Source organism: Podarcis bocagei (assembly GCF_964188305.1).
Source record: "Podarcis bocagei genome assembly, chromosome: 17".
NCBI classification, from domain to species: Eukaryota; Metazoa; Chordata; class Lepidosauria; order Squamata; family Lacertidae; genus Podarcis; species Podarcis bocagei.
In genome coordinates, this window is record NC_138143.1 from 3,515,840 (window position 1) to 3,542,271 (window position 26,432).

Consider the following 26,432-nt stretch of genomic DNA (forward strand, 5'->3'; position numbering starts at 1 on the left):
AATTTGTACTCAGTACATAAGCACCGCCGGATCGGGGGTCGAGTAATTAAATGCAGAATGAGGTTCAGAAACGGGGAAGATGCAGCGAAAGCAAGAGAAGCATTTTTAAAGCAAAAGGCAGTGTGCCGGAACCCGGGCGCGACTAATGGTGGGTGGGTGCAGCAGGTGGTTGAGGGGACTGACATGGACCATTAGGCCTCAAAGGGCAGAGCCACGCCATGTATAAGCACGCGACCTCCCGCCCAAGGACTCTTGGGAGCTGTAGTTTTCCCGGCCCCCTTAAACTATGAAGTGCTTGGGAGTTGCCGGGTGGAGGGAGTGCCACGCGCTTTATATGTGCACTGGACGTGCTTTAAACGTCTGGCGCGGATCCGCTGCATCCGCCATTGGCACTGCGAGCAGAAATTTCTTTTCTCATGGAGGAGCGTTCACGTGCTTATGCAAGATAAGCCCTTCATCTTTATCGAAGATGGCGGCGCCCACAGGGTTGCTATAGGAGAGGGAAGCGTATGGAGCCTCCCTGCAGCATTCGTGGCCGGCGTAAGCAAGGAGGCCAATTGCAGGCAGGAGGAGGGGCAGTTGTTGTTTTCGCCCAAAAAAAGCAAAGAGGGCGGGGCTTCCTGTTCAAAATGGCGACGCCCACATAAACGTTTTATCTAGCTACACAACTTATTGTCAGAAGTGGCTCCGGCGACTCGCGTTAAATTCACACATTATTATTATTATTATTTTAAAGTGAGTAAGCGCGGTGAAAACGCGGCGCGCAGTCTCCCGCACAAACGAAGCGAAGCCCGCAAAAGAAAAGAGGCGGAGCCCGAATGTCCACCAAGATGGCGGTGTCCAGGCTGCCCCGCCCCCTCAACATGGCGGCGCCCTGGTGGGAGGGGTTCCGTACGGAGACCTCGCCGTGGCCCCGCCCCTCGCCGCTGCCGAGGAAGAGAGACTCCTCACAGGCGCAAGATGGCGGCTCCCAGGGCGGCGTGAAGGCGCCTGGAGCCCGCAGCTTGCCCATCGGTGCCGTACAGCGGGGGTGGATCGAGCGGCCCGTTGCGCCTGGAAGGCGGAGGGAGGGAGGCCTGGCTTAGGGCTCCGGGTCGCGGGGGCAGGCAGGGTCGGAGGGGGAGACGCGGCGGGTGGGGGGGACGAGGGGGAGGCGGCTTCTCCCTCCCTGCGGCCGCCATTTTCCGTCCGGGCAACACAAGATGGCGGCTCCCAGGGCCGGGCTCTGAGCGGGGGCCGGAGGGGGGCGGCAGAGGGGCCCTGCTGCGGGCGGGGTGGAGTAACTGCCCCGCGCGGGGTAGTTCCCTCGGAAGGGCAATTGGTAATAGTTTTTCGAAAGTGGGGAGGCAACTAGGAGGCAGTTTTTGTTTCGGCCCCCACCCCTCTTCCTGCCACACGGGGAGGGCGTTTGCCCCATAGGGAGGCTGCATTCCGGGGGGGCCGCGCCAGGCGATCCGAACTCGAGGAGCGGAGGGTTAGCAGGTCCTCCGCAAAGGGGCGCCTCCGCTCGCTCTCGGGGCAGCAACCTCCCTCCTCCCCCCCACATAGGAAAGAAAAGAATAGGTATAGTTTCTTTTCTGTGGGGGTATACATTTCTCAGCATCCCATTTTCACAACTACTCCGAAGTAGTTTGTTGCATTAGTTCCCGCGGTGAGGGTTGTTGTAGCAGTAGTAGTCAAGAGAGGACTTGGGGGGTGTTGTGCCCCATTTAAGGCGGGTGTTTTGACCAACCACCCTGGGAAAAAAGTGAAGCAGCCGTGTCTCCTACTCCCACTCTTACCTCGAAAGAGGTAGAGTGCATGTGGGTTGGAAGAGTGCCCCCCCCGCTTCTTTTTTAAACCACCTCTAGATAAAAACTGATAGGATTGCCCCTTTGTTGCGTGCTTTTAGAGGACTGATCGCTAGGAAGGAGACTTACTTGGGAAGTGCTTTCCATGGCTGCCGCCTCTGCTATTGTCCCTAGTGGGGGCTCCCCAACAGGTGGCGGGACCACCCCCGGGCTGCTCCAGCCCCGCTGGAAGCGGGTGGTTGGGTGGTCAGGCCCCGTGCCTCGGCCCCGACATGGGCACAGAGCTGTGGCCATCAAAGAGCTGATTGTGGTCTTCGGAGGGGGCAACGAGGGCATCGTGGATGAGTTGCATGTCTATAACACAGGTAAGGGGGGGGTGAATGGGCAACAGCGTCTAGGGTGTTCATAGGGTGAGGGCATTACCCCCATTTGTAGCCAAATCATGAAAAGCTTGCCTATAATAGATCCCAGAAAGACTTGTAATTCTCCATGAAAGCACGAAGTAAAAACTCTGATATCTTGTGTAAATGTATGTATTATATGTATGTATAACAACCCACTTTTGTTTTAGGTTTAGGCTGCTAAGATTGCTATATTGTTTAACTCTTGCTCCCCCAAAGCTGCAAGTTGATATAGTAGGTTGTGTGGTAATAGAGGGGGGAGAGCTAGAAGGGTGAAGTAGTTGTAAAGTCCCTCTTGTTCCTTCGCGGTTAAATTTCTTCCAGCCCTTCGGCTGTGATAATTGGCATGTGCTTGAGTCTTCTCGTTGTAGCAGTCTTCCGTTAGGTGGAAATCAAGGGACTTTACATTAGGAACTTTTCTTCCTCTGTGTTGGTGTCCGGAGAGGAGCAATTGAACTTTGGGGGTGCAGGAGGGTGTAGCAGGGTATGTTGCCAGGGGAGCTCATCTCCCACTGGCGACATATCTTAAATGGATTATCTTGTTGCAGCCACATGAGCCCCAATCATCAGTCTCAGTGGCACTGGGGAGGCTGCGTGGTCTGGCAGAAACAGAGATGTGCCCCAGCTTGATTGAAAAAGACAAATTCCCGAGAATTGTCTATCACGAAGCCAGTGCACCCAACCTTAGAGTGCAGCTCAGGGTACCCTGAGGACAGAAGCGCTTTCCTACTTTCAAGTTAACCCTAGTGTGTTGGAGGTAGCTGTGAGATGTTTTCTGCCTCCTCCCGATGTCAACACCCTGGTTCCCACATGCATTCATGTGGGGGGGCCGCGCAGCTGGCAGATAAGCTTTTCTTCCCCAAAGTGCTTGGCGGGAAAAATTCAACTTTCAAATGCTGCAGCTTTTAACCCCTTGTTGTCTGGTATCTTTGCTCAAATATAGAGCGCGCAGCAGTACAGTGCCTCTGAAAGTTGTGGTGGGTTCAGAGCAAATGCTGGAACATTCCACCCTGTAGCCATTTGGGAGGGGTCAAAGACCCTTATCTCCAGTGTCAAGAGCTGGAAACATTTACGCCTCATAGTGTCAGTTGTAGATTGAAGTTTGCTGAAACCCTTCCCAGGGCTGGCTTTAATCCCCACCGCCCCCCAGTGAGTGCTAACAGAAAAAGTCACTTTTTGCAAGCAGATTCCCACCCATGATCTACTGTTCCTGTTCTTTATTGGGAGTCTGGGCTCAGGGTGGAGTCTGTTGGCTTCTTCAAACTAAGCTGCATGTGAGCGCATTGTGATGTGGGTTCTGTTTTCCTGCCAAAATGTAAGGATGGGGCAGGTGGGCCTCTGTTGTTCAGAAGCTCCTCCTGCTCAGCTAGGGCATTATATATGCATTCTCGGAAGACACGATTGGTGTTCACTCTTTTTTTCCTTTTTTTGCAAGGCAGCAAAGGGGGGGGGGTTGAATTCATTTCCCCAGACCCATTGTTCCAGCAGGCTTTCAGCCCAGGTGATATACCAGGATTAGTTTAGGGACATCTAGCCTGCCAGTGTAAGCTTGCAGCGTGATCTGAGTTCTTTAAATTACAAAAATAACAGTAGATTAAGAGGTTAGCTCTAAAGATTACCAAATTGAGTATTAATTGGAAGGGTTTTCTAGAAGTAGTCTTCACCAATGTTTAGATTTTGAACAGTATTAAAGGTTATTTCCTTTTCTGGATCAGAAGGTCCCTATTTAGTCTGAAAGGGTTACCATACCATCATTGCGTCTTCAGCCTAGTTGTTTCCTGCACAGTATGGTGATTCCTCTGTCCCTGATCTATGGGTTATGTGGACTTCCTAGCTTAGAATGCACAATTTGGGATTAGTATGAACATTTTCTCTGCTACAGTGAAGCAGATTTTGACACTTGTGCCTTCATTTGTGTTACTCATATGAAATAGAGAAGAGTCCTCATTTTAAACAAAAAGCAACTTTGGATATTTTGAAACACAGAGATCTGAGGCTTAAGACATTTTTTTCCTCTTGAAGGAAGAATTCTTCAAGAAGCTCAGGAAATGCAAAGTGTTTTTCCTTAGCAGAAGTGTTAAATTTAATTTCAAACTTTTTTCAATCCTAGTCATCTCATGCTACTGCTTCTTGTACTGCAAAATCAGTCTTTGCAGGCAAACAAAATGAAAGTGATGTTCGGACACCTTCCTGGAAGCATTGGCTTGTTGTCAAAGCTAGGTGTTAAGAGTGGTGAAGGTGCTGGGTTGGTGTAACCTTCTTTGGGTAGTTCTGGTAGGTCTTCCAGCATAATAAGGTTTTGGTCATTGAGACTAGTTAAGTAGGGTTGCAGCTTAAATTCACTACAGGAATAAATGTGTGGCCTGAAGCTGCATTAGGCTTGCAAGTGCATGTGGAAGGGAGTCTGTCTCTTCCTCCCGCTTCTAGAGCTGCTGTGACTGGAGTCTTGCAGTGTAAGGAGAGCTGGGCAGGAGGGGTGGGGGCAGCTTCCTGATTGGCAGTTGCCTCTTCTCTCTGATTTGCCTGATAGGCTGCTTCCTCCCGCTCTGCTCACTGTAAACAGTTCCTCTGGCTGGCAGAAGCCTTGTGCTGCTGAGTGCTGCATCCACCAGGAGCACCACTGGGAAGGAATGCCTCCTCCCTTATTTTGACTTCTTTGCTTTTGTGGCCAAGATGTTTAGCTAGTAGAGTACTTCCTTTATTTCATTCTCTCCAGGCAGAGGTGAAGCCTCTTCGCTGAGAGGTTTTCCTGTTTCTGGGGTGTTTAGTGTAGGGCTTAAATGCCAGTTGAGAGGGCAAGGAAAGGGGTTCTGTTACAAATCATGGCATCCTCAGTCTGGAGACAAGAGAAGCCACTGCTGCAGTGAGTGCATGAAGACAGCTTAGGTCTTCAAACCAAGTGGTAATAGATATCTCATTACATGGTGGATTGGCAGCCAAGAGGGTGGAGAGATGAGCCAGATTCGCACATCTGTGCCTCCGCGGCTCAAGGTCTGAGCCCTGCTTGCGTCTGAGCACAGAGTTTGAGGCAGCCCTTCTGACTCCCCTCTGCTTGTCTCTTAGCTACAAACCAGTGGTTCATCCCAGCTGTGCGGGGAGACATCCCTCCTGGTTGTGCGGCCTATGGCTTCGTTTGTGACGGAACCCGTCTGCTGGTATTTGGAGGGATGGTGGAGTATGGCAAGTACAGCAACGACCTCTATGAACTTCAGGTGAGTGGCTGCAGGACACAAGACTGTTCTCAGTTCAGGAAGGGGGGTGGTTTGAAAGTTAAGCACGGGGCTTGCACAGTACTGCTGACACAGTGCTAAGGTGTGGAAGTCAGACCCTGGTCTACCTTTTTGATTCACCCACATTATTTCCTGTAGCTACTGTATTGGGCCACTAGTCTCAGAAGCAGCAGAGGACTACCAAGCTTCTAACTTCCAGAAATCTCTCTCTGTGCTCCTTTCCTTCCCAGCAACTCTCCCTGCTTCTTAGATGTTCTGCTTTTAAAATAAATCCCGCACTGCTCACTTGCTTTAACCACATGGCACTTTGTTTTAGGCCAGCCGTTGGGAGTGGAAGAGATTGAAAGCCAAGACTCCTAAGAATGGGCCCCCACCCTGCCCACGACTTGGCCATAGCTTCTCATTGGTGGGCAACAAATGCTACCTGTTTGGGGGCTTGGCCAATGACAGCGAAGACCCTAAGAATAACATTCCCAGGTATAGTGTTTGTGTCTTGCCCTGTGTCGTGATCAAGCTGTAGTGCTCCAGGTGCAACGACTTTTTGCCAATTTGTACTGGAGCTTCTCACTTGTATTTCCATAACTGGGACCTATGCAAGGGAACCACTGGTCTTGGGGGTGTCGTTGAATTTGAGCGAATTATTCATTCCCACCTCACTTTTCTTTAATTCTTGAGAAAATATTGCTTGTGCTGTCTACAGGAAGGGGGTTGTAAAGGCCTGGGTAGTGTCTGTGGGTACACAGTTGGGAAGCAAAGAAGAGCCTGACCTGGCTTTCATTTCTGTTTTTCTGTCTCCACCCTCACCCCAATTACAGGTACCTGAATGACCTCTATATCTTGGAGCTACGACCAGGCTCTGGTGTGGTAGCCTGGGACATCCCCATCACTTATGGTGTACTGCCTCCGCCACGGGAGTCCCACACTGCTGTGGTGTACACAGAGAAGGACAACAAGAAGTCCAAACTAGTTATATACGGTGGCATGAGTGGTTGTCGTCTTGGTGACCTCTGGACCCTTGACATTGGTAACAGCATCAGGAATGGTTTATTTGCTTTGTTTTAGATTGAGGTGGCGTTTGTGGTACTGACTTAGAAAAGAGTGGGTCTTTTGAGCCCTGACAGGGATGCTAGTTCCAGCCTCAGCATCTTGAAAGGCTGGCAGGCAGGATCAAGCACTGCAGGTGGAGTGATCTCTTTGCTGTGTTTTTCTCCCCCAGAATCTCTAACGTGGAACAAGCCCACCCTGAGTGGGGTGGCTCCCCTCCCACGCAGTCTGCATTCAGCCACAACTATTGGGAACAAGTAAGACCTGTCTCTGACATTCTTCAGCCTGATTTCTCACTGCTTTTGAAAGCCTAATTCCTAGTCCTGTCACAACTTTTGTTCACCATTTCTTCTCTTTGGGACAGGATGTATGTATTTGGAGGCTGGGTACCCCTTGTCATGGATGATGTCAAAGTGGCAACACATGAGAAGGAATGGAAATGCACAAATACCCTGGCCTGCCTCAACCTCGGTATGTGGGAGGGTGTCCTACACATTCTTTCATTTCCCCACCCCACCCCCGCCTGTCTCCAGTCCTTTCCTGTCTGATCGCCTCTGTGTGTATTTCTGTCTTTGCACAGACTCTATGGCTTGGGAGCCCATTCTGATGGACACACTAGAGGACAATATTCCACGGGCCAGAGCTGGGCACTGTGCTGTGGCTATCAATACCCGCTTGTACATCTGGAGTGGCCGCGATGGGTACCGCAAAGCTTGGAATAACCAGGTTTGCTGCAAGGATCTATGGTACCTTGAGACAGGTAAGAGGGTTCAATGTAGGGGCAGGGGCATTATAGAACAGGTGGAGATTTTGAGACTGAAGTTCTATGCAAATTGGCAGAAGTAGACACTGTTGGGGGAATTTCATGTTTGAGTTCTCTCTCCCTCTGCATGTTTACTGTGGGAAGCAGGATTTAATCTTGCCTTGTTCCCAAGAAGCTAACTTTACACATGCAAGGAGCTTCTAATGTAGGGACAACAAACAGGTGGTGTGTATTGTAGTGCCATCTTGCATTCTGGAGTAATAAACATAATTCATCTGCTTGAATTCCCTCCACATGAGAAGTTCTTTGCCTGTGAACAGCTAGCTTTTTAGGAGAAGGTGACTATATTTTGACAAGCTAGTTTTCTGGCGGCGGGGTGCAGGGTGGAGAAGCATTCAGGCATGCTCTTCCTCCATTTGCAGTTGGGCGTGATCTGCAATATTACTTTTCTGAACATGTAGGTGTTGCCTTACTATCAGCATCTCTCTTGATTGTTGAGGATGTGGTGGTTTGCCCTGGTTCCCTCTTGTACTGCTTTACAGGGAGTCTGCAGTATATTTAGTTTGTAGTAGACTGAAAAGACAATCTGAATTTGGCTTCTTACTCTAGCAAACTACATTTAATCTGTACCTAGCACCCAAACAGTGGGCATAGTGACTCCACTCTCACTATTTTCCAGACCCACTGGTAGGTGGGATGAAGGAAGCTTCTGGCAACCTCCCTCCCTGCAAAAGTAGGAATGGAACTCCTCCTCCTTCCTCGGTTGTATGCCATTCTGTTCAGTATGCACATGTCAGGGTCAGATCTTCTCTTACACTGATATCACACCTTCCCATACCATATCTTTTCCCCTGTAATCATTTCCTGAAGTGCCCCTCCAGCTTTCCCTCCTCTGTCCCTCAAAATCCCTACAGCAATAAAGAAGGCAGCAGCCCCTCCACACCCACTCCCTTGCACTTTCCTGAGTCTTTGCATGTCCCCTCCACCAGTGGATGCTCCGTGACTCAAGAGAGAATGTGCCATTCCCTTCAGGCACTGCTCCTATGGGGAAAGATCCAGATTACTACATCCCAGCCACTTCTGCCTAGGGGAGAGAGAGTTTTTTCCTCTGCTCTTAAACTAAATCCAATATTTGCCTGGCATTATGTCGGATGTTGTCAACAAATTTCCACCAGTTGCTGCAGAAATGGGAAGGAGAGCTCCATTTCACTCAAAGGAACATTTTCCTGTATCCATAACTATCAACACAGTAGGAGAGGTACCTCTAGCTGGCATTGTTTTCTTTCAGCCTCCTGGTATATGCACTGTTATTCTCCCCCAACTTCCAAATATGTTCACCTGAAAAGGGTCTTAGAATGGGAAAAGGTGAACAAGATTTAGACCATCGAGAGAAACAAGCCGAGGCAATAATGCTGCTTACATGCTGGTGGCTTTTTTTCATCAGCACCTATGCTGCTGCTGCAAAATGGTCTGGGAAGAGCTAAAAAGGAAATGTTGATGGGGCTGGACTGGTTTGCCCTTGCTTTTAGAGTAGTGCCCAGGAATAAGTGTGTGAAATGGTATTGAATAGCTTTAGAGGAAAGGTTCTCTAAGAAATGTGATGGGATCGAGTTTCCTTTGCAGAGTACCTGCAGTGTCCTCTTCCTAATGCCATCTGTTCTTATTCTTCTGTTCCAGAGAAACCTCCGTCGCCTTCACGGGTGCAGCTGGTTCGTGCCAACACCAATTCCCTGGAAGTGAGCTGGGGCTCTGTCCCAACAGCTGACACTTACCTGTTGCAGCTCCAGAAGTATGACATCCCAGCTGCCACCTCGCCGGCTGCCAATCCTGTGCCCTCAGTGCCTGTCAACCCCCCCAAGAGCCCCGCTCCAGCTGCAGCTGCCCCTGTCCCCACAGTGCAGCCCCTGGCGCAAATGGGCATTACCCTGCTGCCCCAGACCACAGCTGTTGCAGCTGCTGCTGGTGCCGTGGCTGCTGCTGCTGCCGCCACCCCACCTACCACAACCACCATCCAGGTGCTGCCTACTGTGCCTAGCAGCCCAATGCCTGTGCCTGCCGCTGCCGCCGCCGCCACTCCTCGTCCTCAAGGTAAAGGGAAATCCTAGAGGGCAGCAGGGAGCACAGGACTCTTTATATTTTCAACTAAAACCCCATCCCATCCTTGCCAGGAATAGATATTTTTATGGTGCAAGCAGGCATCTTTGTGAGCACACACTTTCTTCCCATTAACATCTGGTGAAAGAGCCATGCAGCTCCACCCGCAGGGCCCTCTTTACAGTAGCCCCAGGTTTTAGAAAGACCTCCCAAAGGAGGAACAGCAGAACACCTTCAACAAAATTAAAATAACATTTATTTCTTAAGATTATTAGCATGTGCATCTTTGAGCGTAGGGTGTGTTGGTCTAAATATTTTAAATGAAATACATAAGAGCCAAATCCCAGTCTGTATTTGGGGCTTTAAAGTAAATGTCTACCCCCCCCCAAAGGGAGCTCTCAGAAAAATATCTGAGTATGTTTGCCTAACAGTGAATCACATAAGGGGACATAAGTTGGAAGCGGGAAGGAGCGGAGCTGCATTGAACAGTGTGTGCTTTTAAGGCCCTCATTTTTGTTTTTAAAATAAGCTTCCAGTTCCATATTCTTCATTGACGCGTATATATTTCCTCACCAGTTCAAGGGGGAGGACGCTGTTTTTGGGATTTTACTTACTGCACTTGGGGCAAGTGATCAAGGGGAAACGTACACTTTCCATGCCAACTGTCTGCTTTTTGCGAGGGCAGCCAGCTTGAGAACCATCATAGTAACTAGGAATCTAGGACACAAACATGTCTTACTTGGTTTTTGTCCTCTTCCTTGGCAGCTGTCCCAGCTGTGCTGAAGGTGACAGGCCCACAAGCTACTACAGGGACTCCATTGGTGACGGTGCGTTCAGCAGGGCAGGCTGGGAAGGGGCCTGTGACAGTTACTTCACTGCCGGCCGGAGTGCGTATGGTGGTACCCACGCAGAACACTCAAGGGACAGTGAGTATCGCTTAAAAGAATGGGGGGGGGCTGTGCTGGAAGGAACTAATTCTCTGTCCTAAGAAAAGAACTTCAGGACATTAACTTCCTGACACTCTTCTCTATCCTTCCAGGTGATTGGCAGTAGCCCCCAGATGAGTGGCATGGCTGCTCTGGCAGCTGCGGCTGCTGCCACTCAAAAAATTCCACCATCTTCAGCCCCTACAATGCTGAGTGTGCCTGCTGGCACAACCCTAGTTAAGACTGTTGCTGTTTCGCCGGGAACCACCACGCTACCCACCACAGTTAAAGTTGCCTCTTCTCCTGTCATGGTGAGTATCTGCACCATACTCTCTGTTAGGAGGCTGTTGGGCTCGTTAGCCAGCAACCAGTTTTGCACACAGCAGGTGGCAAGAGGGCAACATCTTGTGCTTTGTGAATGAAACCCTAGATTTCTGCCTCCTGGTTGCCCCTTTTTTAAAAAGGGGGTGGGGGGCTTAAGGCAAGGGCAGAGGACCTTTGGTTCCTCCTGCTGTTACTGGATCATCCCTGTCCATTGACCATTCTGACTGGAGCTGATGGGAGTTGTAGTCCAGCAGCATTGGGGGGGGCACAAGTTTCCCACCCCTGCTCTTAGGGATCTTTGCTTTTCTCATGTTGGCCATGTTGATGCAGGTGAGCAACCCAGCAACCCGCATGCTGAAGACAGCCGCCGCTCAGGTTGGCACCTCGGTATCTTCGTCTACCACCAATACACCTACTCGGCCCATCATCACCGTGCACAAGTCTGGCACTGTCACTGTAGCACAGCAGGCCCAGGTGATGACTACTGTGGTGGGAGGGGTGACCAAGACCATCACATTGGTGAAAAGTCCCATCTCAGTACCTGGAGGCAGTGCATTGGTAAGTATCCAAGTAGCGGGGGCGGGGGGGGGCGGAGCTGAGAGCAGATATATCTTTCAGCCCACTAAACACTCCACTCTAGATGAAAGAAGGCAATTGTACAGGACAGTTCCTTCCTTTAGCATTTGTGAGCTGCTGCTCTCCCTCAGTTCTCTACTGATGAAGGTTTACCAGCTACTTTATTAACCCAGCTTCTCCTCAATAAGAATGAGAAGAGTGGTAAGAGAAAGTCCCTTCATTTTTGGACATGTCAGGAGCAACCCAATCTTGTTTTCTCCTGACAGATTTCCAATTTGGGTAAAGTGATGTCAGTTGTTCAGACTAAACCTGTTCAGACATCAGCTGTGACAGGCCAGGCATCAAGTGGCCCTGTGACCCAGATAATACAGGTAAGAACTTACAACATAGGATTGGTTGCCATATATATCCCCAGCCCAAGAGCACTTTGCTGTACTGTTGATGCTACTTCCAACCACACTTTTAGATGTGCAAACTGAGGCTCACTCATTAATTTTCAACACACTTTTAGGCATATACTTGGAGGGACCGATAGCAATATTAAGTTTTTCTGATCATCACAAATTTTTCCATGGTGGCCTTTGTTACCTGCTTCTTGTGAACAATTTAGGTTCCTGCTCTTCTAGAGCTTCAGGTTTTTTTGTACGGCCTCCCTATTTGTTGAGTGCTTGAGATGCTTGTTCTGTGCATCGTTTATTCTCTGTGTTTTCTCTGTTTCTCCAGACCAAAGGGCCCCTGCCTGCTGGCACTATCCTAAAGTTGGTGACCTCAGCAGATGGCAAGCCCACCACAATCATCACCACCTCCCAGGCAGGCGGTACAGGCACCAAGCCCACCATTCTGGGCATCAGCAGTGTCTCTCCAAATACAACGAAGCCTGGCACCACAACCATCATCAAGACCATCCCCATGTCTGCTATTATTACCCAGTCAGGTGCCACAGGTAGGGAGTTGAGTGTGATTATAAGCAGTACTTCCATGGCACTGGCTGGGTGGTGGGTAGCGGAACTAGAAGATGCTGGGAAGTGCAGCAGCCATTGGGATCACTCTTAGGATGGCTTCAAGAGCACTTCAGTGTGTCTGTATCCCAAGGGGTTAAAGCTCCCTCCATGTTACAGCTCTGCCTCTTTTTTCCAGGTGTCACCAGTAGCCCTGGGATCAAGTCTCCCATCACCATCATCACCACAAAAGTGATGACTTCTGGCACTGGGACACCTGCCAAGATCATCACGGCTGTACCCAAGCTGACCACAAGTCACGGGCAGCAGGGTGTAACACAGGTGAATCAGCTAGTTAGATGAGAGGGCACTGAGTGCTGCGTTGTCCTGAGCTGCAACTCGAGTTCTTAACATGTCAAATGTGTGCCTTTCCAGGTGGTACTTAAAGGAGCCCCAGGTCAACCTGGCACTATCCTGCGAACAGTTCCTATGGGTGGAGTGCGGCTTGTCACCCCTGTCACAGTGTCTGCTGTCAAGCCTACTGTCACCACTTTGGTGGTGAAAGGAACTACAGGTGAGTGTGCTGGCCTGGGGGCAGGAGTAATAGGCTGGACACTTAGGCTAATGCATTTGCTTTTCATTATGAAGCCCCAGCAGTTGTGAGGGAAGGTTGCCTGTTAGGTAGAATGCTGGCTGCACCTTGGCTTGTGCTTCCTGTAAATTGGTTGCCAGCTGTGTTTTCTTGCTGCTCTACTGCCTATATGTCCCTAGAAAAGCAGCCTCACGGGACACTGACCAGGACCCTTGAAACCCATGTTTCCTTCTAGGGGTACAGAACGGGTTTCTGACCCATTGAAACCAGCACACTGTGGAGGATACCAATCACAACCTTTCCGTCTTCTTCTAGGTGTCACAACCTTGGGCACTGTAACGGGCACAGTCTCCACCAGCCTAGCTGGGACTGGGGGACACAATACCAATGCCTCCTTGGCGACGCCTATTACCACCTTGGGCACCATCGCCACACTTTCCAGCCAGGTCATCAACCCAGCTGCCATCACAGTCTCAGCAGCACAGACCACCTTGACAGCAGCAGGAGGGCTGAGCACGCCCACCATCACCATGCAGGTATGGAGTGGGTCAGAGGGAACTTCTGGGGAGTTGTTTCCTGGTAAATGTGAAGTCCTTATGGCCTCCCAGTAAAACTGGTGAGCCAAGGATAACTTGTGGCGCTTACTATTGTAACAAGATGGTTGCTGGCTAAGGTGGCTTCAAAAGGGGAACAGACGGATTCATAGATTCTCTTGTTGGTTATTAGCTACACTACACTTGATCTTAGCTGTGATAGCCAAATGGAACCTTTGGGTGTCACTCAGCTGGTGATAAGGCTTCTGTCTGCAAAATGCAGAGGGAAGCAATTATCAGTCCCTCAACTCTCTGGAGCATATTTATGGAGGTTGGAGAGGCGGGAGGGGGAGTTACTGGAAATTATTTTCTTCCCCATTGTGCTGACAGAAGCCTTCCCTTCAGCTGAACAACACAGTAGGATACAGCCCACTGTGTTCAGTGCAATGTAGTCCTGTAAACCAGTTCCTGGGAACTAAGCAGGGGGGAAACGGTTCTCTTTGGTTTAGTGGCCCTGGGACGAAAGTTCCCTCTGTTCTTATGGCCCCAGTATTTTAATTTACAGCAGCTGTGGTCTATTAAATACTTGTTGTCCAAGATCTGAAACCCCAAGGTGATCTTTATGTCAAGTGTGTATGTGTGCATGAGAGAGAGAGAGACAATATTCTTGTTTATAAAACCCAATAAAACCCTATTGCAGAATTCACTGTCCTTGGGTTATTAAGGCCTCCCTGAACACTAGCCTGCTATTATATCTGTAAGGCCAAGCAAGAAGGAAGGCAGACTTTAAGCTCTGCAGCACCTTAACTTGCTTATTTGTAGTGCTGCAGGAAGGATTTGTAGTCTGTCTTCTCCGGGTGGAGGCTTGCAGACCATTGGTCACCTGAACTAGCCTCTTAACATGTCTCATGTCCACTTTCCCTATGAGCAAGATCAAGGCTGTTATACGGCTTACACAAAATGAGGTGATAGAACTGTGGACTGTAGTGCTTCAGATTCAAGGTGAGTTGGGGAGGTTATATTTTTGATGACTCCCCACAAACTAACTTTTTCTGTCTGTAGAGAAGAGTACTATGTTAAATAGTTCTCCGTTATATACTGAGAGCCAGCGTGGTGTAGTGGTTAAGAGCGGTAGTCTCGTAATCTGGGGAACCGGGTTCGCGTCTCCGCTCCTCCACATGCAGCTGCTGGGTGACCTTGGGCCAGTCACACTTCTCTGAAGTCTCTCAGCCCCACTCACCTCACAGAGTGTTTGTTGTGGGGGAGGAAGGGAAAGGAGACTGTTAGCCGCTTTGAGACTCCTGAAGGGGAGTGAAAGGCGGGATATCAAATCCAAACTCTTCTTCTTCTTCTTCTTCAAAAACATAATTGCCAACTGCATCCTGAGCTGGTGTGGTTCCACCATCTCATTCTGAGTAATTTGTAAAATTGTTCTAAGACTTATTTTTTAATGGTGCAGAAAAAGTCCCTGGCCGAGGTGTTTATGCTAACGTGTGTGTATTGGTCTCTGCTTATTATCTCTAGCCTGTGTCCCAGCCTACTCAAGTCACCCTGATTACGACACCCAGCGGTGTGGAGGCCCAGCCAGTGCATGACTTGCCCGTCTCTATCTTGGCCTCGCCTACCACGGAGCAGCCCACAGCTACTGTTGCAATTGCTGAATCAGGGCAGGGAGACGCACAGCCAGGCACCGTCACTTTGGTGTGCTCCAATCCGCCATGCGAGACACACGAAACGGGCACCACCAACACAGCCACGACAACTGTAGTGGGCACTTTGGGTGGGCCGACCCAGGTGCAGTTTGTGTGTGAGGGGCAAGAGGGTGGTGGGCTTCAGCCCAATGGGAGAGTTGTGCGGGTATGTTCAAATCCTCCTTGTGAGACCCATGAAACAGGCACCACCAACACTGCCACTACTGTGCGGAGTGCTGGGCAAAAGGTGTGCTCCAACCCACCCTGCGAAACGCATGAGACTGGAACTACCAATACAGCCACCACCTCCAGGATTGAGAAGACAACTGCAGATCCGCCATGCCAAACTTTCCAGACTAGTGCCACTAGCACTACCATGACAGTGAAACCCATTGTGGGCACAGGTCAGCTAGTGTGCTCCAACCCACCCTGTGAAACCCATGAGACGGGAACCACCAACACAGCCACCACTGCCACCTCTAACATGGGCCGAGGGCAACCTGATGGTGAGCAGAAAGAACCAACCAACCCCCCATGCCAGACACAGCAGACTAATACAACCAGCACCACCATGTCGGCAAAAGCAGATGTGCCCACTGAGCAACCATGTGCAGTCCGGATGGTGAGCTTTACTTCAGCTTCTGGTGTGCCCAGCGTTTCCTCTGGCACCACCACCACAGTGCAGGCCAGCGAAAGACTACCAGCCCCCAAAAGCCTACAGTGTGAATCCCATCACACCCACACCACCAATACTGCCACTACAGCTCGGTCTCTGATGGGCCGAGGGCAGCCTGACGGTGAGTGGGTGGGATCCGCCAACCCTCCGTGCCAAACGCAGCAGACCTGTTCCACCAGCACCACCATGTCTGCCAAAGCAGATTTGCCTACAAAGCAGCTGTGCACAGTGCAGATGGCATTGCCCGATTCAGGTTCAACGCTGCCCCCCTCAAGCACACCTTGCGAGACCAGCAAAACAGGCGCCAAGGATTCAGGCCCCCAGGTGTGCTCCAATCCACCTTGCGAGACTCACGAAACGGGCACCACTAACACAGCTACTGTATCCACATCAAACCAGGGTACTTCACAGCCACTTTGCTCCAATCCACCTTGCGAGACTCATGAAACAGGCACCACCAACACATCTACAACAGCCACTTCCAGCATGGGCGTAGGGCAGCAAGTGTGCTCCAACCCACCTTGCGAGACTCATGAGACTGGCACCACCAACACAGCAACCACCACAACATCAAACTTGGGCGCAGGGCAGGGTGAAGGTGCTGGGCAAACTCCTGCTGCTCCACCCTGTGAAACACAGCAGACGAGCTCCACCAGTACTACTATGACGTCCAGCACCGGAGGTGATGGCACCCACATTTCCAGCTCAACCTCTTTGCCGGTGGGGGGCTCTGAATCAGGAAAAGCCCCTGAGGGAGAAAGTCCAGGTACTGAAGGATTACCACTTCAGAACCCAACCGCCAGGGTGTGCTCAAATCCTCCTTGTGAGACCCACGAGACTGGAACGACCCACACAGCCACCACTGTCACCTCCTCCATGGGGTCCAATCAAGGTAAGATCAGGCAGGAGAGGAACTCTGGAGAGGCACCTGCTCCCATCTTGCATTTGGATGCCTTGGGCCAGTGGCTTTCAGGCGGGGGGGACGGACCCTGGGGATCTCTGGAAGCTTTATATTGTGACACCTTATGGTGTCACAGTAACCAGGAGCATTGCTTGGGTCCCTGTGTCATTTGCCCTAACTTTATACATTCAGTTTTCCTCAATCAAGTACCTCTTCTTGCTTGAGCAGGACTGGGCTCCTTGCACCACCTTTGGCATCCTTGTTTTCATGCAGTCAGTGGAATAAGTTCTGCATCTCTAAAGAGCAGCTGTTTTGAAAACTTTTGTCAGGGACTCAGGGGGGAAATAGTAATGGCAGGCTTCTCTTCTTCAGAAGAGTGTTGGGCTTACCCCAGGTCACATTCTCAGCTCACAGAATAATGCTTAGTCTATAGACTTGCTCAGTGCCTTGGAGAAACAGCATGTGTATTTTTCTAACTGCCCTGAAGTTCTTTGCAACACACATAGAAATCATTGGCAGACAAGTTCATGGAAAATGTGTTTTCAGAATTCAGAGGTCTGCGGAAAATGCTCTGGAGGACCCCAGCTTTGATGCAAGTTTGGCTGCCTTATAGGTTCTTCTTCTATAGGAACCTAAGTCTTGGTTTACTGCTGTCTGGAGAACATGAACAGGCAAATGGAATCTAAAGTTGTGGCTTTGTTCTCATTGCCTAACCATTTCCTCTTTGCAGACCAGCCACCTGCCACCAATGGCCAACAGGGGGAACCTGAGTCAACCGTGACTGAGAGCCCAGCTGCCAGTAGCCCCAGTACTGTTACAACCACCGTTGCCTCCACACTGCCCAGGGCTGTCACCACCGTGACACAGTCAACCCCCCCGCCAGGACCCTCTGTGCCGGTAAGAACCACGGAACGAGAACTGGGCTTGAAATAAAACTTGTTCTTCCACCCTCATCTATTCCATGGGATATGCCAGAAGTTGAGGCTCTAAGGCCCACAGCGGGCTTCGAGGGAGGGAGGAACTTCCAACACTGACCAAAGAGCCGTCCTCATTCTGGCTCTAAACTAGCTGAGCTCACAAGGGAGTGGTCACTAGGGCAGAGCATGGAGGAGAGAATCGCCTTTTTATTCCTGCTTCTCCTCATTGCTCATATGCTCACCTGCTAATACTTTATACGCAGCAATACAAATGGAGTTTAGAGAAACATTTGTTTATTCGGCCTGTTGGCAGTGGCCATTGAGAAGCGCAGCAGTAGCAGCACAGTTCCTCCTTGGAGCCTTCCTTGAACCTTGTCTCCCAGTGCATCATTTTCTGATCCTAGAGTTGCCCCTAGGTGGTTTGCTGATGCAGTCCCTGATCTTTCTCTCAGTTTGAACTCAAAATGAAGAGGAATGTGGGGAACTAAGCTTTAATTCCTGCTGCTTCCTTTATTTTTTATCCTTCTACATGTTACATTTGTGTGTGAACAACTTAATATCCTGCAAAGCTCCATTTCTGGCTCCTCATAACAATACACTCTACCCCAAATGCATGCCAAAAGATCCTTAAGGGGTACCAGCATTCATTCCTCAAAAGCAAGACAAATAAAATGAGAAAGAAATACATACCAGAGAACAAGGAGCTGAAATGCCTGGTCGCGACTGTTAAACAGAAATGCTGTGCTTGGGGCCTTTTAGGGACAAGTGATAGAATGGCTGGCTCCATCTTGCTCTGCTTCTAACCTTCCCAAAAGCATTTGGTTGACTAAGCTACAAAGTTCTGGGCCAGATGGACCTTCAGTCTGATCCCGCATAAGCAATTCTGCCTTAATGTTGCAAGTTGCCTAAAAGCTGCTAGCAAACCTTGTGAAATTCTCCAAAGATGATGCCAAGTTTGCCTTTCCATCGCCCAGCCTTCTGATGCCAGGTCCAGCATCCCCAGCATCTAGGCTACTAATACCATCTCCTACTTGTTGCAGAACATTTCTTCTTTGGCTGATACTCCTGCGGAGGAGGCCAGTCCCCCTGCTGAGACACCAGCTGCCACCAGTACAGATTCCCTTACAGGAGCCTCTGAACCACTGCAGCCTCCTGCGGAGATGCAGGCAGCAGCGTCTGAGCCCCAGGAGCAAATCCACGCTGCACCGACAGCAGGCACCCCACCAGCTGAAGCTGCTCCCCAGCCAGAGCTCCCAGCGCCTGTGGTGGAGGCACCACCAGCACCAGCAGCTCCTGCCCGGGAGCCTGTCACCATGGTGGTGGTGCCTCAGGTGACCCCTGCTGCTGCTCCTGCTCCACCTCCAGCACCAGCACCACCTTCAGAAGTAGAACAGTTGGCACTGCCCCAGGAGTTGATGGCCGAGAGCCAGGCAGGCACCACCACACTCATGGTGACAGGGTTGACGCCGGAGGAGCTGGCAGTGACTGCAGCTGCAGAGGCAGCTGCCCAAGCTGCTGCTACCGAAGAGGCCCAAGCCCTGGCCATACAAGCAGTTTTGCAAGCTGCCCAGCAGGCTGTAATGGGTGAGTGATCTCGTCTCTCTTCTGGTTGGCCCTGGGGTTATTGGGCAGGGAGTGTCCCGCTTGCAGTCATCCCTACATATTTATTCACCCAGCTGAGGTGGGGCACAGCCTCCTGCCCCTCCCTTCTGCTTTGCGTTAGCGGAGCATATATCTTTCCTGCAACCTTGTTCTGCCTCCAATTCCATCCTCTGGCATTTTTGCAGGTCCTGGAGAGGCCATGGATACATCTGAAGCAGCGGCAACCCAAGCAGAGCTCGGCCACTTGGCCTCGGAGAGCCCTGAGGGCCAGGCCACCGCCATCCCCATTGTGCTCACCCAGCAAGAACTGGCTGCCCTCGTGCAGCAGCAGCAGCAGCTTCAGGAAGCTCAGGCGGCGGCAGTAGCGGCAGCCGCGGCGGCAGCTCAGCAACAGCCACCTCAGCACCCGCTGCCTTCCCACTTGCCCACAGAAGCCCTGGCCCCTGCTGACAGCCTCAACGACCCTGCCAGTGAGAGCAACGGCCTCAACGAGTTGGCTAGTGCAGTTACGAGTACAGTTGGGCTGTTACCCCCTACGCCCACAGAGAGTAAGTAGTGCCATATGTGTCCTGTAGAGTGGGGGCGCTCCGCCTTCTGGTGGCAGGAGGCTATGGACTGCTGCTTGATGCGGGGGGTGGTCTCACACCCAACCTTTCCCTAAGCTGATGGCCTCCAAAGATGTCCCATCAGGCCTCACCCTTGGCTGCAGTGGTTGGGGCTGGTGGGAATCCAGCTTCCTCTGGAGGACTCCAGGTGGGCGGAGACTAGTGCTTAGGATACCTTCCGCCCTTTTTCAGTCTCGGTGGTGTGGGTCTCTTGGTTAAGGTGGGATTAGGTTTTGGAACTTGTACTTTACTCTCCAGCTCTAATGGTGGAGAGATGCTTTGGAGGACAAATGATCAAGGTCTGAAATTTTCATTATTGTCTTCTTTGAACATGATTTTCCTCTTCCAGGCCTTGCTCCCTCTAATACTTTTGTGGCACCACAGCCAGTGGTGGCGGCGGCCAGCCCAGCAAAGCTGCAGGCGGCAGCTGCTCTGACTGAGGTTGCCAATGGGATTGAAGCAGCGCCAGTGGTAAGCTAAGGAGAGTCTAGAGGGGGAGAGATTTGGGGGGGGGGTAGAGAGATACTGGTTTCTCCATCTGAGGGTGACCAAGGCATCCAGTAGGATAGGATGGTTTATGTCCCCCATTGCCTGGGAAGGCTGGGAAGACGTGTGAAAGGCTTTGGGCTCAGCGGGTCCTGCAGTCACTTCATCAGTTCTTTTCCTGCCTTTGGCCAGGGCAGAAGGGTTTCTGAGCAACTCCTTCTCTGTTGTTGCTTTTTTCTCTCCTCCTGCTTTCACAGAATACTATGCTGTATGCTCCTAGTGGCATTTTGCAGCCTCAGCTTGCATTAACAGGTGGTGGCCCCACAACCTGTCAGATGTGGCCTGCGAATAATTGGCCACTTTTTCATTTGGCCCGCTGGACAAAAGTGGTTCCCTACCCCTGCATTTGCAAGATGGATTCCTTCGACTTCACAGATGCATCTTTTGGCACAAGCATGCTATAGGTTCTACTGCAGCAGATGCCATCCACAGCTCAAATTTCTCCCCGATTCCCTCCTAGAATAGGATAGCTTAGACAAATCCCATTTTATTGGATGCCTTTGTCATCCCAGGAAGAAAAGGGAACTTAGAGTGCTCACTGTGAAGTTTCTAGTCAGATTAATAAGGCATCCAAGCCATATTCTATATGAAATGCACTATACATTTTCAAACTCACAAGTCAATGTACCTTAGTCCTTCAGCTAGTGCCAGGGCCTTCCAGAAATCCCTTTGCCCTTTTTCTGCTTTTTCTCTATGGTTTTTGCCTCAAAAGGGAGACAGTTTCAGCATTCTGCCTAAGGCTTGGCAGCAGATGGGAAGAGGAGCCTTGGGGATTGTTACTAAACTAAAATCTAATTGTGCAGCTTCCCTGCCTTCCAAGGCAGTTGGGAGATATAACCCAATCCTTACCTCAGTCACCCCAGACAAGAAAGAAGCTTCACAGAGAGTATTGAAAGTTCTTTTCCAGCTTCCCAGAACTCACCCTCTGTTCTCCCACCCTGTTTAGAAACCAGAACCTCCCACTCAGCCTCCAAAGGTGGTTGTGAAGAAGGAGAATCAGTGGTTTGATGTGGGTGTTGTTAAAGCAACCAACATGATGGTGACACACTACTTCCTGCCTCCTGATGATGCGCCTGCCACAGAAGTGAGTGACCTTCACCTATCTTTTGCTTTCTTCTAATGATGCACATAGTTTGAAGATTCAAATCTTTGCTGCCATCATGTCTCTCATCCTTTGCTCCTACAACCATCAAGGTGGTCCTAAGTCCCCTTCTCACTGTTCTCTGCTCCCTGCAGGATGACTCGGGCACCATACCCGATTATTCTCAACTCAAGAAGCAGGAACTGCAGCCTGGTACTGCTTATAAATTCCGTGTGGCAGGAATCAATGCCTGTGGCCGGGGTCCTTTTAGTGAAATTTCAGCATTCAAGACGTGTCTGCCTGGCTTCCCTGGAGCACCGTGCGCCATTAAAATCAGCAAGGTCAGTGCTCTTTCATTCTGCCAGTCACCTGCTATATCAGCTTCTTGTTCTGGGGTAGCAGGGGCAACCTTTGTTGCTTCTCCTGTTTAGCTAATGCCTCTACCCCAGTGTGGCCGCTGGGAGCCAAATGTCCAAATCCTCAATCTATCTGTTGTGTGTGTGTGTATCTTTCTCAGAGTCCAGATGGAGCCCATTTGACTTGGGAGCCCCCTTCTGTCACCTCTGGGAAGATCACGGAGTACTCTGTGTACCTGGCCATTCAGAGTGCCCAGGCAGGCGAACCGAAGAGTGCAGCCCCCGCTCAACTGGCCTTCATGCGAGTTTATTGTGGGCCCAGCCCCTCATGCCTGGTGCAATCAGCTAGTCTCTCCAATGCCCATATAGACTACACAACCAAGCCTGCCATCATCTTCCGCATTGCTGCCCGCAACGAGAAGGGCTACGGCCCTGCCACACAAGTCCGGTGGCTGCAAGGTGAGTGATTGCTGTGATAGGAATTTGGGGAAGGGCTTCAGAAAGCATCTAGCCTGTTATCTTGTTTCTTCATGGAGAGGTGGTAAGGCAGTTTCTCTTAAATGTATCCCCATCTACAGAAGAAGGAACAATGAATTACCAGGACCCATTGGTCTCTTTCAGTGTATACAGTTGTACCTTGGAAGTCAAACAGAATCCATTCTGGAAGTTTGTTTGACTTGAAATGTTTGACTTCCAAAGCACAGCTTCTGATTGGCTGCAGGAAGCACCTGCAGCCAACCGGAAGCTGTGGAAGCCCCACCAGACATTCGGTTTCCAAAAGAACGTTCAAAAATCTGAACACTCGCTTCCAGTTTTCAATCATTCGGGAGTCGAAACGTTCGACTCCCAAGGCATTTGGAAGCCAAGGTACGACTGTATATATGTACTATTATGCAAATGAAATATATCTGCATTTTATCTCAGGTTGAGTATTTTTGCTGAGATGTTAGGGGGCATGAGAGTTTAGTGGTTAGTTTAAAAGGGACAGAAGGGTTTTGCAGAATTCCCACCACCACTGCACTGTATTGGCTTCAATTGATTACCACCAGTGTGGCTGAGAGATATTCCTAAGGATGTGTGGGTGGGTGTTAAAAAAAGATCCCAAAGTCCTCAGGTATATGGCCTATGTTCCACATTCTGTTGTAAATGCATGACATATATAACCCAACATCTAGTCGGCAGTTTGCTCCTAGCTTGGGAGTCTTAAGGGCAGCTCAGGAAGTGCCACTTCAGACTGGGAAATCTAGATTGTAAACTGCTTGAGGCAGGACCTGTTGTTTTGCCACTTACTATGTGAAAGCTCAGCAGTCGAGTCCCAGGTTCAGTGCTCAGCATCACCAGTTCAAAACAGGGTTTTGGGCAGCAGGTGGCTTGAGAGGCCTCTGCCTGAGACACTGGGAAGCCACTGCCTGGCAAAATAGAAAAGACTGGTCTGGGTGGGCAGCCTGACATGAGGGATACGTACAAAGTTAGACTCTATATAAAATGTTACGTTGGTTGAACTGAGGCCAAGAATACTTGTCAGTTGAGAGGATGGGGGGGGGGGATCAGTTGGGACCCGTAATGGAAAGGATTACTCACCATTGCGTATTTCTGCCTATTGGGATGTTAAATTAGACCTTTCTGAGGTTAGGTGATTCTCAGGGTTGGCCAACTAAAGGGTTGCAGACCAACTCCAGCCTGCAATATAACCTTACTGGACCGCATTCTCTTGCCCCCAAGACTCTGCCAACCCATGAATTGAGGTTTGGGCAGACATTTTTGTCCCCCATTTCTCCTGTAATTCATCACGTTTTGAGAATGGTTAAGCACATTTGTTGGCAAGTCACACTGGGTGGTGTTCATAGTATTGGCCAAGACAGCTCACGCTTTTATAACTGTATAAAGTCCCTTCTTCTTTGGTATGCTGCAACATGGCTATGGATAATGGTCAGTTGTGAGGAGGTCTGTTGATGGCATAGCTAACCTCCAGCTTGTCTCAGGAGAATAGGGCTTCCCTCTGGACTATTAATCTCTGGCTATTTGCTGTGTGCAAGTACCTGAGCTGGAATCTGGTACCCAAGTTTGCTGTGTGCTCTGGCTCTCTGGATAGGGACTTGCACCTCCAGTGTATGCAGCACATTCTTTTCTTCACAGAATCCAGTAAGGATGGCTCCATGATAAAACCAGCCAACAAGCGGCCGCTGTCCTCTCCCGACCTGTGAGTATTTCCTAGTGGAAAGTCATGCAGTGTTTGTGTTTCAGGTCAAAGTGGGAGAGGGGAAGGAATGCGTACAGAAAGGGACATCTGGAGTCTGTGGGTCCAATCAAGTTCCTATTTCTTAACCCAGTTGGTCCAAGTTCCTTTCCTGTGTGCTGTGAATGGGCAGAGCCTGGGTGTATGGGGTGCTAGGGGAAGGGTCGTACCTCTGATAGGGGCCAAATCATGCTCCTTCCGGGGTAGTTTGTTCACCTTTGGTCCTCACTCTGCAATCAGCTCTCACCTGTGGCTTCTAGAAGCTGTCAGCATGAGACAGTGGCCACACCCCAGGAACTGCTTCGACTGGCCAACTAAATCAGGTGAGGGTAGTCGATGGGTCTCAAATCCTCAGTGAGTCGGGGACTTTCCCTGCTTGTGAAGACAGGCTCCGGTGGATTGAGCAGATGAGCAATAGTGGGTCCAACAGTCAAGAAGGCGGTTTTTGCACGTGCTGTAGAGGGACGTGAGGGGTAGATGGGGGATGTCCACCTTGGAAGGGAGCCCATATAGGAGAAGGAAAACTTTGTGGAATATATTTGGGAGAAGAAAAGGCTAAGGAGCAAACCCTGTACAAGTCTGGAGTAGAGTCCCTAAGACGGTTGGATGGTGTTGTACACTTCCTTCCGGCAATTCCTGCAGCCAAGCTGGTGCTCTGCTTTCCTTTGGACCATATCAGTGAGGCCAAGAGGGTAGTCTTGTCCTCTGGGCAGCCCAGGACCTCCGTACTTAATGACCAGGCTTGCACCCTGAGGAGGTCACTTTAGTGCTGCTAGTGCAGCGGTGTGGCTTCACCCCTGGAGGCACACTCCATTGTCTTTCGAGACAGATGGACACCAACAGCAACCAACAGAGCCTATCATGAAGGATATTTTGAGGTGGGAGGGCACCACAAGATGGGATCCTTGCCAAGTGGAAATGCTTCTTCCTGGAACGGTTCTGCATAGGCAATCCAAGGTGAGAGAGATTCACTTTTGAGTGAGAGCGAGCACACATACCTATGCAGATGTGGATTTAGGAATTGATCTCTGAATCTGTGCATCAGGCCTAGCCTAGTATTTGGCGCATGAGCCCAACACATTTCTTTTCCTCTTTCAGGAAAACCGCTCCAAAGAAGCCCAAAGCAGATGGGCAGTGAAGGGCATCCCCTGCTGTCCCCTCTTCCTGCCTGCTCCACAGCCTCCACCTGAACCCCCAGCCAGTCAGCCGCCCCTTTGTGTGGAGGAAGATGGAACCGCTGAAAGCACATTTCATACACCACGGGGCTGGACTCTTGGGGCGGAGGACGCAGAGGCTCAAGTGAGGGAGCCCCAAGCAGGGGCCATCGCTGTGCCATGCCATGCTATGCCATGCCATGCCCCAGCCTAGGGAGGGGGAAGAAGGACTGGAGTTCCTCCCCTGCCCCCTGCTGCTGCCCCGTTTAACATGGACGCTGATGTTAGGGGTGGGTTTGGAGGGGGGAATTGTTATGGGGGGAGGGGGGCTGTTGGGTTTTTTACAAGTTGCAGTTACAGGAATGAAGTTCTTTTTGTATACCCCAGCATCCTGTGTCTTGGGGGTGGGAGGGTTATTCTCCCTGCCTCCATTTCTTGCCTCTGTACAGACCCTCTCCCTCAGTTTAGTTTTTAGTGTCTGCGTTGGTAATGGAGAGAGAGGAGTCTCTGCTGTTTGGGGAGGGAGGGAGGGGCGGGAGGTGGTTGGACCACCAATGCAGCTACTTTTGGGGATGGGTGGGGGGATGCAGCTCATTCTACAACAGCTGTTCAGATGCTCAGCCCAGGGCGCTTGTGGCTTCAACCCACCCCCTCTTCTCCACACATGCAGCAATTCCTCTAACAGCACAAGCTGATTTTCCCCTCTGCTCTTCCCTCTCCAGACCACAAGGCGGCATGTCTAGGCAAAAATGCATTGCCATTCCTCTCCATCGTTTTATATAAAACCCTTTTTTAGGGGGGAGGGGGAGACATTTTGGAAGGATGGAGTCTGACCCCACAAGGTCAGGGTGATAAGCTAGGAACAAGACTGCGGGACAATACTTTTGCCTGTTGAAGTACAGCTTTCCCTCTGGCTGGGGCAGGGATCTAGGTTCCCTCCCACTCCAGAGGAATATGTACACCCCCTCCACTCGCTGCCTCTCTGGACATTCCACAGAGGGGAAGGGAGAAGAGCAGTCAGGGCTTATTCTTCAGAGATGGTGGGGAATAGGCGATAAAATGAAAAGCAAACAGCTGCACTGACTGCTATGTCCTACCTCTCCATTGTCAAAGAGATTTGGCAGGTAAAGCAGGCCCCCTCCAAAAAATAGCAAACAAACCCAGGAGCAGACCCCCTTCCCCACCAACTTGCTCTGTGCCCTGGTCTTTTGTATTATAATGTATTTCGCTGTGTCCCCTTCCTGTTCAAACCCTAAGATTCTTCCTACCCTACTCTCCTACCCCATTTATTTTCCTTTGAGACAGGAACAGTCCTCCTAGGAGTTCCCCATGGCTGTCCACCCCTCCGCTCCCCCTCCCCCTAGTGCTGCGTATCTGTCGTTTTTGTGCTATTTTGAACAATTAAAGACCTCCTTTTTTTGGAAACCAGGTTCTGTCTGTGAAACTAGATCTTTCC

At 50.6% G+C, this 26,432-nt stretch overlaps 1 protein-coding gene across 2 annotated transcripts; it reads left to right on the forward strand.

Moving 5' to 3' along the window:
* The first annotated feature begins 1,165 nt into the window (after positions 1–1,165).
* On the forward strand, positions 1,166–26,401 carry HCFC1 (host cell factor C1). 2 transcript variants are annotated; one of them, XM_081175918.1, is made up of 26 exons: positions 1,166–2,155; positions 5,255–5,403; positions 5,738–5,898; positions 6,237–6,445; positions 6,638–6,722; positions 6,830–6,936; positions 7,046–7,225; positions 8,906–9,316; positions 10,088–10,248; positions 10,362–10,559; positions 10,903–11,130; positions 11,415–11,519; positions 11,872–12,091; positions 12,286–12,428; positions 12,522–12,660; positions 12,994–13,214; positions 14,736–16,470; positions 17,210–17,376; positions 18,437–18,980; positions 19,184–19,546; positions 19,953–20,074; positions 21,096–21,233; positions 21,386–21,571; positions 21,748–22,045; positions 23,723–23,786; positions 24,921–26,401. In XM_081175918.1, exons 1-26 carry the CDS (start codon positions 1,936–1,938, stop codon positions 24,958–24,960), a joined length of 6,594 nt encoding a protein of 2,197 aa, XP_081032044.1. In that variant the 5' UTR covers positions 1,166–1,935; the 3' UTR covers positions 24,961–26,401. The 2 variants fall into 2 exon arrangements, with proteins under 2 accessions (XP_081032044.1, XP_081032045.1); XM_081175919.1 differs by having other exon boundaries at positions 1,167–1,563.
* Positions 26,402–26,432: the final 31 nt, after the last annotated feature.